General features: G+C 36.0%; 1 protein-coding gene across 2 annotated transcripts in view; it reads left to right on the plus strand.

Annotated features, from left to right (window-relative positions):
• The window catches only part of VWA8 (von Willebrand factor A domain containing 8), a 179,730-nt gene that overhangs the window by 146,080 nt on the left and 20,679 nt on the right, over positions 1-12,971 (plus strand). The window contains exons 38-40 of one of the 2 annotated variants that reach the window (XM_053970436.1): positions 9,568-9,676; positions 10,396-10,552; positions 11,955-12,013. In XM_053970436.1, coding sequence (XP_053826411.1) covers positions 9,568-9,676; positions 10,396-10,552; positions 11,955-11,991 — 303 coding nt within the window. In that variant the 3' untranslated portion in view covers positions 11,992-12,013. The remainder of the gene's footprint in view (positions 1-9,567; positions 9,677-10,395; positions 10,553-11,954; positions 12,014-12,971) is intronic. The other variant, XM_053970435.1, reaches the window with a different exon arrangement.

Here is a 12,971-nt window from a genome sequence, read left to right on the forward strand (position 1 = left end):
GACCTGCACAGGATCCTGAAAATCTTGAAATACTGCAGATTGCAGAGTTATTTAGTTAATAGGTGGATTCCAAGATATAATTTGATAGCACTTCCAGTTCTGAGATCCATGAGCTCCAAATCCATAGTTTAGTTCTGTGACCTCTTCCAGGGCCATAAAATTTATTCAGCTGAGGACTAGCAGCTGTGTACCAGCCCTTGAATGAAGGCATCTGAGTATGGGGAAGCATGAGACTGGAAAGCTGTGAACTCACAGAGCTAAGTAAATGCATATCTCTAAAAGTATTTTGGGGATAAAGTAACTCAGATTAAGATCACTGGCTCTCTGTCAGATACCTTTTCTATAAATTTCCTCAGCTTGAGTGAGGCCCTTGTTAGAAGCACAGTATAAACATGTCTAAAATACATTCTCTTTCCTAAGGTGATCTTCCAGTCTAATTGGAGCAGACAGAGCAGAAGGGAAATAACCTTAACTTTCTATTAGAGCAGTCTGATGCAGCACAAAGTTCCCTTTCTTTCTCTGACCTTCCTGTGGAAGCCCAAACTCCTCATGGGAGAAAAAGTTATTACCTCAACACACCATCTTGAAGATCCCAGAAAGTCTGGAGCAGTGCACATTGCTGACATAAAGGCTGGAGCTCCTAACACCAGTGAAATCCTGCTGTCCCAGGAAGACAAATGCATACTAATAATTATGCCTTTATGTAAGTGGTTCCCTGATTAGTGAAAAGACAAAATAAGGAAAACATAAATAATCTGATATGTTACACTAATGCCAATTATAAGAGGCTTTCCTTTAGAAAAGAAAACAATGTAGTAGATATTAAATAATTTCTGCCTCTGCTTCTTAAGGACAGCATTGACAAGGTCCTAGGTATACAGAAAATCAGGCTTTTCTCCTTCCACATGTAATTTTTTTCAACTTTCATTTTACCCTGTGGTCTTCAGTCTGGACTATTCCAAACTGACATCATGTGTTCACTTATCCCATCTTTCTAGCTTGTCCAGGAGGTGTGTAATAGTCATGATAAATAACCAAGCTAGATGTCATCTGTCTCCTCTGATAATATTCCATAGTGGATTAGAATACTAAAAAGATGACAACCTCACATCTTATAGTTGAATAGAACTGACTAGGAAATTTTAAATAATGACAGAGGAAAATGGACTTTACACAGGTGTTTACATAACAGAGGATCCATTAGATGAAATAAATGTATTATATTATCTTATTACTTTATTTAGTTTTCCAGCTTTTAAGCCACACACTGTATATTGTGGGCAAAATATTCTAATGCATCTGCTGTGCAGAGTTTCTGAGTTGTTCTTCAAGTGGCAGCATTTAGTTCAAAAAAGAGCCCATTGCAGAATTTTGTACAGTGGTTTGGTTTTTTTAGTTGGTGTATATAAACTTAATTTGTAAGCCAGATACAGCTTTTTTTGTAAGTTTCACTCCAAATCTCCATCTCTTCCCCACCCAGATTCACTTTTCTAAAATGCCGTCAAAGTTTGATGATGCTTTCAACAATTCTGGTATTCAAGACAAAAGCTTAATGCCTGCATGGATTTCAAAAGCTACTTTTAGAATTAAATATTCACCTAAGTCAGATGATGCATGAAGTTTATTAGTTCAGTTTGAACTCTTGAAAAGTTTTACAGACAAGATAGAAAATCAAAGTGAAGTCAAATGAAAAAGAGAAAACATTAAAAGTTTTATACTGCAGTGCAACAAGTTTTTTTTTCCATTTCAGGATACAAGTGAAGAAACAGGATATATTTTACACATTTTATTGTCTTATCTAAGATTGAATACCTTTTCTATGGAAAAATTCTTGGTGGACTCAATTTTGTGCTGTTGTGAACAGAAATTATGCTATTAATTTGTTGTACATAGAAAAAAGCTGTACATGATACAGTACAAGTGAGCAACATAGAAGCCATTAGAGGGGGCTTTGCCTATTTATGCCTTTCTCTCACCAGTTTGTGTAAGTAGATTATAAAATGTTTTCTTTCTCTCTTCAGTAGAATCAGTTTTACGGTAGAGTGTAAAACCACAATGGAATAGGCAGGTTAGGCTGCAATCTGATGTGGAACCTCTTTGCTCTTTGAGAATGTAATGTGTATATTCGTGCTGCTGATAAAGATTATGTTAGAGGAAGGTATGTTCTTGTGACCTGTAAAACCCTAGGATGCAGCCTAGGATAATATTGAGAGTTTAAGGTTAGAGAAGCTCAGGAATAAAAGAAAAACAATCATTTTGTTTCAGGGAAGAATCAGTCTTTTGCACATCTGCAGAAGTACATTCCGCATTCCATGGAATACATTTCCTAATCCTTTGTGCCACTGTGGGATGGATTGCTTAATGCATTTTTCACATGGAGTGCACTTGCATTTTGTTACAGTCAAAGTCAATCTTTTTTCATAATAATGTATGAAAGTGAAAGCAGATTTTGTACTGATTTTGATAATGACATTACCATCTCCCAAATCACCCATAAGGCAAAAATCTACAACATTTCCCTTCTTTTTCTGCAATATTCTTCTGATACATGCTCAATCTTTGTCTACAGCACTAATGAGGACAATGAGTTAAGATACTTTACAGTCTTTCTAGTGGGTTTATAGTCCTATAACTAATATTTTTCAGCAATAATTGAGTGCCTTTCATGGAAAGTAACTCATTTTCTTCATTGACTATAAACTGCCCTGTTTAATATGTTTTGTGTCAATGAAAAGGCAAAATATAAGATTAACTTTTTCCTTCCACAATATAAAATTAACTTTTTCCTTCCACATCTCAGATATGTTCTGATAAGAGCAGAATTGAATAAGATCTCATTGGATCTTGGAAGAGTTCTTTCCTTTATGTTAAAAAAAATAAATGAAGAATGGGATCTTGCTAGCCTACATCTGCCTACACTCCAGGACTGTTTAATCATGCAACAAATTAAGCTAATGCACACCTTCTTAATTTACATTGAGCTAAGCACCTGAATCGTACTAATTGTATTCTGCCTCAAATCTTAGTGCACACATTCTTTTCCCTGTTTTCTTCTGATCAACAGTAAGAAACAACAAATAATGCAGTTCTATTACTAATAGTAGAATAAGTACTTTTGAAAGCAATATTTGGGCACCCTAGAATTTTCTTTTTATAGATTTTCCTCCATAAATATTCTTTACATCGGTAAATACTGCAGCTGTGTCCCTGTTTGCTTGTATAATTTGTACACATTTATTCAGTTGTGACACATGAAATCATGCTGGTTGCATCTTTAGTAAATGTGTTCTATGTGGAATGATCCACTGAATGCTTAAAAGGGCTTAGTAGAGAGGTTGATTCCTTGTCACCACATGCAACAAGGAGGAATTCCATTTATTTCTATTATAAAGATGTAAAAGCCTGTAAGAAATGCCTAGCTCTGCTTAAACATTCCCAAAAGGATAAGAAATACTTGGTTTGGGGAGGTTGGAAGAATGGAAATATAGACTATTTTTTAAAGTGAAAATTTCATCCCTTTACACCTGCAGGATGTTAGCCTGGAATAAAAGTGGTATTTTCTGGTTTTTCCACCTTTTTTTGCCTGGAGTATTAAAATAAGCATTGTGTTTTATGCGAGAGGATTAGATATGAGTTCAGCCTGTCAGGGCCAGAGATAATTAAAACCAAGAGGTGAAAGGTCTGTTCCCCTGTACATGAGGCAGCTTGCCCCCATCGGAAACCAGAGTTTCTTTGCCATTCCTGAGGCAGAAACTTGCTTTTGTTGCTGTGAGCCCCACAAAGGAGCTTTCTGGCAAGCAGTCCTGAATGGGAGGCACTGACACCTCCTGCACCCATCAGGAATTTTAATGAAGTTAACCCTGTCAGGATACAAAAGTAAGCTGCTCTATTAAAAGACCATCCACTCCTTAGCCAATTTGCAGTGCTGCAGTGTCAGTTACAGGGCAGGATGGTAAGAATATCTACAACCAAAAAAATTGTCTGCATCCCAGTTGCATCACAGTTAGCATTAAGGAAAAAGCCATTCACATTTTACTGGAAGCTGTCACTTGTTGATTACTTTTCTGTTCAAAGCTAGAAATATTTTCAAGCTTGTCTGACTTCTGCTTGCAAATTCTAAAATATATTTCCTAACCTATAACTGTGAGTTCTCTATCTGCCAGCAGTTAAGTCTGAGTACATGTTCTGCCCCTTGTTTTTAGTGAGCCAGCTTTTTACACAACTGTAATGGAGGCTTGAACAGTGAAAGCTGTTGGCTCAATCTCTTGCATAAACCTGCCAGGAATAAATAAAATTTCAAGTGGGACAAGACAGGAGGAGATTAAATTCCCTCTCTTTCCCTGTCTCCACAATAAATACAACTTGAGGAATCTTAGTCTTAAGTTAATTGTAACAGACCTGAAGAATGAGGAACTGATGTATGACTTAAAATACTTGGAGGAATATTGTTAATAATCTGAAACATGAATGACTGAATAATACATCTACTGAAATGTTCATTTCAGTTGACTTTGCTATATGTTTTTTACTCATTACACTGGATATTATTATAAACATGTTAATAATACAGCTATTAATATACATTTAATGCAGATGTACTTTGAATAGTACTTGCTATGATATACAAGTGCAGAGTTGTGCTGCTTGGGATTCTCTTGAAATGATTAATCTTCTTTTTAAAGATTTTTTTTTTCTTCTCAATTTTGCTGCAATGTGGGATTAAGATTACTGGATGCTAAAATGTCATTAAGGTGACCTGCACAAAATCAGCTGAAGCTAAATTTGATAATGCTTTTGGCCAATTTTACTCAGACAAAGAGATTTTTTTGCAATGCATTAGAAGCAAATTAATTCTGAAATCAAAAGAGGAGTACTGTATTGTGAAAATAACTCATGTTAGAATGAAATATGGGTGTGTATGGGGCATCAGTAATTTTGATAATAGAGTACAGCATCTGTCTTCATAATTCCCACGCTTTTATTGTGGGTTATTTTCTAATGAGTTCATGCAAGCTCTTTTCTTCCCATAGTTGTGACAGTGTCTTGTAGTAGTGGCAATGCACAGTGTATCTGGGTCAGCTGTGTGATCCTCAATACAGCCTCTGTCTCTCACTGAGGAATTGTAAAAGTGTCAAAAGTATGCCAGTGCTTCCTTAATCTCCAGGGGTTAATGTTATTAAATTAGATGATTTCACATCAAAATTCAATAGAATTCAATAGAATTCAATCCCACATTCACTTAACTGGCATGAATGTGGTTCTAGATCCACTTCCAAAATAGTTAAAATTTGTTTAGTATACAATATACCATAGGTTGTCTGACCAGCTGAGGTCTAGACAAAACTACCAGCCTTTGACTCATCTTTGCAGTGGCCACTGTTACAGATTGGTATGTGTTTAATGGCTGTTTGGCATAAATATGGCACAGATGTGAAACACCTGGTTTCACTGTGATGTTGAATGCGGTAAATCATGTAATGGACTTCTTTCAGCCTCTTTATCTTCTTCATGAAGGATGATAAGATCACTTAGTTTCCAAACTGAATATGTTTCTATCAGTTTTCCCTATGCAGTTTGCTCTTAGAATCCCAGTGTTGTCAGGAAAAAGAAAAAAAAAAAAAAAAAAAGGTGTAGCCATATAAAAGCATTTTGTCATACATTCATATATTCCAGAAGAAACTGATCTAGAGCAAGTTGTTCAGATGCTATGTAACTCTCACTGAAAGTAAAATCAGTGTTTAGTTCTATTCCTGCCTGGCTACCCATACTGTCAGAAGTTAATGGGTGTGTAAGAGGCAGGACCAGAAAATTAAGTCAAAGAATTAACAAGTCATGCTATTTGTTGTTGTTTCTTAATTTCCCTTTTTCTTAAGCACTCCTTTCATGCCATTGCCTCTTAAGAAAAGCACATTCCTCTGGCATCCTTCTGACCTTAACTGTTCATATTCTTCTCATGCAAAATTTTTGTTTATTTCATTGAATTTGGAAGACTTACAGAGTCTGCATCACAAAGTCCTTATGAATGTACCCATTACCTATTGCTGTAAGTGCGTGAGAATATAGAAAGAAAATGAAAGAACAAAAGTATTTGAAACCAGAGACTAAGATCATTGATGATTACTGACAATTAGGACTCTACAGAGAATAAAATAAGAATTGTATATTCCAGGAGAGGATGGTAGTTGTGCTACTTCTGCGATGAAGACTGAAAAAAAAACCTTCCCAAACAGGGAGTGGAAAAGTGGGAGCTTTCACACTCACCAATATATATAAACAAGTTTAGATAATTTACAATTGAAGTATGTGTGCCTTGAGTGTTTTGGAAATAGTGGTTCTTTTAAAAATCAAAAGGAACTTTAAGAGGGAAAAATTCAGTTTTTCCAGCTATTCTTCTTTGACCTGTGCCTCATAGCTGGAGCCCAAGGCTGCAAGAATGAATTTGTGTGTTGTTTCACAAAGCCATAATATGCACACCAGGCAGTATGGAATCTGCACAATGATGCAGTAATGAATAGTGCCTTTCAGTGCATGTATAGCTAGGAAGAGCACATATTTCTCTCAAGAAGGGGTGATTAATCAAAACTTTTTGAAAGGAAAAAAGTTCCTAGAAGTCTTGCAATTAGATTCAAATGGAAAATATTCAGGAGGGGACAGGTCAACTTTTAAGCAAGGAAATCATTTATATATTTGAAAAATACCCATCATAACAGTAATAGAAAACTCATTGTAGAAATTACAGTGAGACAAGCTTGGCCAAGCTAGTGTGGATTTTAGGTTTGCTTGAGTCCTTTCTGTGCTTTTAGTACTTGTATTTCTTGTCTTCCTTCTCACTCTAGACAAACTAGATATTTCCTGCTGAGTGTTCTTCAGTTTCTCAGGTTCCTAATCCATCCAGTTTTGGATTCTGCCTGCTAAATCTATCTTTACAATAGTTTCTAATGTCAAGAATTCCTCCAGTCCTCAGAGGCGTGACGTACCTGTGGCTCTTCCATCTCTTTCTATTTGTCATGTTGAAGAATGTATCATTATCCAAAACTCTTCAGTTTTTTTCCTGATCCTCCCTCTAATTTCATGTCAAGGCTCATTGATTTACTGTTTATTTATTTGTAAAATATATCTTCAATTCTAATATAGGTATTTGGTCATCTAACTTCTAGTTTATAGAGGTGCTTTCAGAGTAGAGACAATTTGTTGGCTGTAAAATTACCTTCCATAGGTATGGGAATGGGAAGAGTCTGACAAGTCACTAAGGGACTTCTCTAAGAGCTCAAAGAAAAAACAGGGAAGTATATCCAGAGGATTCTCTTCAGAGGATTCTGCAGTGTGCTAATATAATGCAATTTCTAAGTATATGGTAAATTTGAAAAATAATTACCCCAGCAAACCGGTGCTAATAAAAACTGGTTGTTAAAGTATTCAGAGTTAGCAAAATTCTACTACCTTTTGTCTGCATAGGTGATACTTAAAAGAAAAGTAAATTAAACCGCTGCAATGCACTGGTATGACATTTACACATCTGCTGGTGGTGTTCCATTCCAGTATCATTGAATTTTCAATTATTTTATCCATTCAGCTATTAACTATACATAAAAAGAAAAATAGTGAAGAACTCCCATTCTGAAGCTATGATAGGTCGTAGCCCTTGTTTATTTTCTTCTTTCTCAACCAATTTTTTTCAGAGTTTTAACAGAAATTAAATGTTGGACATTTGGTGTCCTTTCAAGAAGAGAAAGCAAAAAAATCATTATAAGATAGAAGATTTTCTATTAATCACATGCCATTTCAAAGTTACAAATACCTGCTTTAATCAGATTTAATCAGATCAATACTGTTGTAAAAAAAGTTTATACTAGAAACTTGTCTAGTGCATGTGTACGAGAAACACCATTTGTGAACAACTTATACTTGAGAAAGATATAAGAGCACCAAAGCTCTTTTGTCTACAGACCTTTTCACTGAAGATTTAAACAACGCTTGTATTTCAAAATGTTTAGTAGAATTTTTCAATGGAAAAACTTGATAAAAATAGAATATGACATTTGCATCACTGATTATAGGTTTGTTTGTTTCATAGAGCTTTCTTTTGAAGAAGGAATATGTTTCTATAAAAATACATAAGCATGAACATGTAAAATTTTTGCCTAATTTAATGTTTCTCATTATAGAATAATATTTTATTTTGTTTCATGAGGCTGAAAGTATAATTTTGGATTTATAATTCTGTTTTAAACTAAATTCAGCAATTTTTATTAACCAGTTTTTTTGATAATTTTTAAATCTACCAGTTATGCAAAAAAAGAACAGTTTATTTTAGAGGAAATCTCTTAAACCAAAAAAAGTATATAACCCTAAGGTATATAACCCTAGCATGCTGTTGTGGTTACGTGTTTTAACATTTGTATACAAATATTAAATGGATGTAATTTACATCTTGATTTTACACTAATGATATGGTTCACAGAGGATGTATTGTACCTCTTTGAATTGATATAAATTCTGTAAAGGGAAAGAAAATGATGTTTTGAATAGCTGCCAGGACGGTGTTGTTAGAGCACATGTTTCAGTTCAAAAACACGTGTGGAATTCATGTCAGCATGAAGTTGAGTCTGCAAGACAGTGAATTCACTGCTCTACAATGAAAACCCTGATAATGCCAGTGAACTTCTGAGAAGGCAATAAATCATAGTTATTAGGACATCTAAATTCATTGGAGAATTAAATGTATTATGGTAGATAAAAAGGAAGTTAATTTTAAGTGGTTAGATACATTAATTTTCTATCTCAGTCACTGGGTTTTGTCAAAAAAAATATAAAGTGGCACTAAATTATAGAAGATTAGTAAGGGGCAGTTCACACATGATTCACTGATTTACTACATGACTCAGAGTTCATAACAGGAAGGAGTATTTTTGCCTTCAGTCACCCACTTAAATCCAGCCCCAGCTTAAAGTGACTCAGCCCTGACCATCTGGCAGCTGTTGGGCGTTCAGCTGTGCTGTGAGTCAGTGGCGAAAGTGTCATCAGCGGACAGGTCTGGAAAACCCAGCATGGGAGAGCTTCTGTGGTCCAGGCAGTAGTGTTGAAAACTGGTGAGCCTGTCGTTGAACTGGCCATTTGCTGACCAGTCTCATCTCTAGTCACTGTTCATGAAAGGAACATCAATCTACCCATCAATAGGGAGTGTGGGACTGCAGTTGGGTGCACATGAAATGTGTAAATGGATGTGCAGTTCTGTGGATATACAATACTCTGAGAAGTGTTTGAACTGCAGGTGATTCTGTCTACAGGGGGATTTTGAGTTATGTTGGGCAGTTACCAGGAAGCAATTTCTGATCTGGATATGAACTGAATGCAGAGGGGCTCAGATGTGACAGTAGCCTTAGTTCAGGTGTGAATCTTATGTGCCACTCAGGAGCCCTGTTTTACTCTGCTCTGTTCTGAGGTGGAATGTTGCATTTACTGAACTAATGCCGGTCCTACAGCTGCTCAGCACACCTAGTATGTTATTAGGTTGTTGCGGTGTTTTCTTTACTATAAGAGATATTTACATCTCTCTCTTTTTTACAGATAACCATTGAGAGGGAAAGTGGTTTGGATGTCAGCTCCCCCAAACATGGAAAAGTGGATCCAGACAACATGCCACATGTTGGTGGGAATATGTGGGCTGGTGGAACAGGTTTTTCATTGTTTTTGGTTGTTTTTTGATTTTTTTTTTTATTCATCATTGACAGATATCTAAGGGAGATGCTGTGCCAGTCAAAAATATACAAGCTGTCCTCTGCCTAGAGCTATTTTACCCAATACAGCGTTGATTTATTGCCAGTAAAAGAAGAGAAAAGAAGTATTTGCAATGTCTAACATAAACTGTATGTAGCAGATCTCTTCCTCAAATATATTTTTGTGTTTCCTTTTACTGGCCATACAGAGAACAAGAAGCTTGCAGCCACAGAAACTAGGCTGAGTCATTTGCCATTCTCTTAGATGTCCCTGTTGCTGTAAAAATGTAGATAGTGTAGGCAAGAGATACACAGAACAGGCAAAGTACTTCCTAATTCTAATAGGTCATGATAGTGGTCACAAGAGACAGAGTCTGGGACCAGGAGCTTTGAAGAGATGTACAAGATTTATATGTTCTATGGTCCCCTTTGTACAGCGTGGAAAGCATTATGAACCATGTCTCAAGGAACTGCAAACACAAGTATTCCAAGGGAGTTCTTGTTTACCATGATAGCTGTTAGGCTTTGAAAACCTTTCACAATAAATATTTCAACTGGGGATTGTTAACAATATTTTTGGAACATGTGTAGATGACAATGGAAGCTTTAAAGAAAATTTGTTCTTATTTTTTTCTCGAATGTATATTCCTAATGGTTTTTTTTATCTCAACCATCTTAGGAGGGAGAGACACTGCTGGGTTAGGTGGCAAAGGTGGGCCGTATCGACTGGACGCTGGCCACAGGGTTTACCAAGTATCTCAGGCTGAAAAGGATGCTGTTCCTGAGGAAGTTAAGAGAGCTGCTCGAGAGATGGGTGAAAAGGCCTTTAAACGGAGGTGATGTAAAAGTCTTTCTTTGCTTTTCCATTTCCCAGAAGAATTCAAAAAAGATGGCTGAAAAGAATTTTCTTTCTTAACTGCATTTATTAGCTACCTTAACCTGTTCATTATCACTTAACAGAGATTACCAGCACATGTTTTTCATCTGTTCTGGATAAGATGTAAGGAATGTTTTATTGAATTAAGCCACAATGTTAAAATGACTGTGTGATTTGGTAAAACATAGCTAGATGGAGAAGGAGAGTGAAGTAAATATTTATCTCTTTTCAAAGAAATAGATTATATGAAAAATTCTTTGAATTATGATGAATCCAGATTGTATGTTGTTAGGAATTAATCACTTAACAAGTGTCTTTCAAAATGGAACACTGCAAGCAAATTGCTTTTCTTTGAAAGATCTGTAGCCAGATGGTTAGAGCATGGTGCTTATAATATTGTGGGTTTGATCCCTGTATGGGCCATTCACTTAAGAATTGGACTTGATGATCCTTGTGGGTCCCTTCCACCTCAGAATATTGTGTGACTCTGTAATTTGAACTATTACGCTTCAGCAGCTAATTAACACAAACAGCAGGTCTTCCCAGCGTGAATGTAATGTGTGATTACTGATCAACCCTTTCCCAGAATGTGCACAGAGATTGAGATTTCTTCCACCAACTGAACTCTCAAGTCAATCTCTAGTATTTTGTATTTAAAAAAGCATCCCACCTCTTCAAAATTGCTTTTGAGCTGCTTCATAATAGAAACAATGGATATGTATGGTCTTGGATACTGTGCATATGTCTGTGCATATGTCCACCTGGCATGCTTTGATGAGTTTCTACTGCCTGTGATTTACTAAATTAGAAAAAAGGGGAAATTCCTGGCTACTGCTGCATGCTGTAGGAACAGTGCAGCTATGCCCTGTAAAATTTGGGTATCTGTACATGAAGTCACAATTCCTGTCCTGCAAAACCCAAGAGGACTGGCATGTACCAGCTCCAAATGTAGCTTATTATGAAACCACATTTGACTTGGATCGTTATTCTGTACCACTTGTATAGTTATGGGAACTAACAGATAAAAATAGGGAGGTTGGAGTCCTCAGGCTGACAAAAAAAAAAAAAAAAAAGGAAACTGCAGATTTCACTGCTTTGTTTATACAGGAATATCTGGAGAGGAGAAATTTCATATAAAAGTTATTGATGCTTTCCTGGCTAGATAGTATTTCTACTGGTAAACATTTTAAATTGCCCTTTTTGACAAAACAAAATTAACAACTACTCTGGAATAGATGCAGAATTTTTCATGGTATTTTTCTGAAAACTACCTTTCACTTTGGATTTATGTAGAATGCAGCAAAGTAAAACAGCATGTGAGGTTGTTTTTTTTTTTTTGAAACAAAATGTTTCTTTTATAGATATGAAGATACTGAACTCTGTTGGCAGGATTCATGAAATTAAATGTACAGCTCTGAAAGTTAGTTTTTCCTATTTCTAATGAATAAGAGTTGGCTATAATGACTGTGTATGAAAACTTTAAATAGAAAAAGACATGATAGAGACAACAAAGATTTGATGTTTGATTTTAATATTATCTTCAAAGGGTCAGTCTAAACAGCAGTTCTCAGATATACTTTATGATGTGATAGTGTTATAAAAACTTGTCATTAGAAATAAAATTAGCCTATACATACTTTACTATCCATTTATTGTTCAGTTAAAAACACAGTATTTTTTTAAACACCATGAGTGAGATTATGCTGTTATGAAGTGCTTGTTGGAAATGGGCTGGGCACAGATAGGCCAATATACTTCAGCTCAGGACTGAACCCAGCCACATGTTGGGGGGTGGGGTGGGCAAGTACACGACTGCTGCCTCTCTGAGTGATGTTAGGTCATGGCAAATACTGAACAGTGAGCACTCCAGGCATATCTGTCTGTCCCCTAGCTCATCTTCACTGTTGGACCTCTGTAATTACATTCCAGTGGTGAATTTCACCTGTTCTGCTAAACTATGCTGTTCAAAAGGTGGTACAGAACTTGAAATGGACACATCTTTGCTTATAAAGAAAGCATGTATCTGTTTTCATGGTGCAGGTGTGCTCTCTGTCTCAGGCCTCTGGACAGGATAGTGCATGACTCATTTTCAGTGGGGGGAGCACATTTTTGTTAATGGTCATTTAAAACTTCTTTGTTTCAAGGTTGCTTCATTTAATTAAGCACAAAGATAAGTATTTGAAACAGTTACTATTTGTAAGTCTTCAAGGACAGATTTTATTGCATTTTACTTAACCTTTGTGTTGAAGCATGAGTCAGGGTATGTTTAAAATACTCTGACAGTGAAGTAATGAATAGACACTTGTGATCCTTTTATGTACAGATAGCAGCACCTGAACCAACAAAACCTTTCAAATTTGATCAAATTTTCAGAACCT

This window comes from Vidua macroura, chromosome 2 (genome assembly GCF_024509145.1).
Source record: "Vidua macroura isolate BioBank_ID:100142 chromosome 2, ASM2450914v1, whole genome shotgun sequence".
Classification (NCBI taxonomy): domain Eukaryota; kingdom Metazoa; phylum Chordata; class Aves; order Passeriformes; family Viduidae; genus Vidua; species Vidua macroura.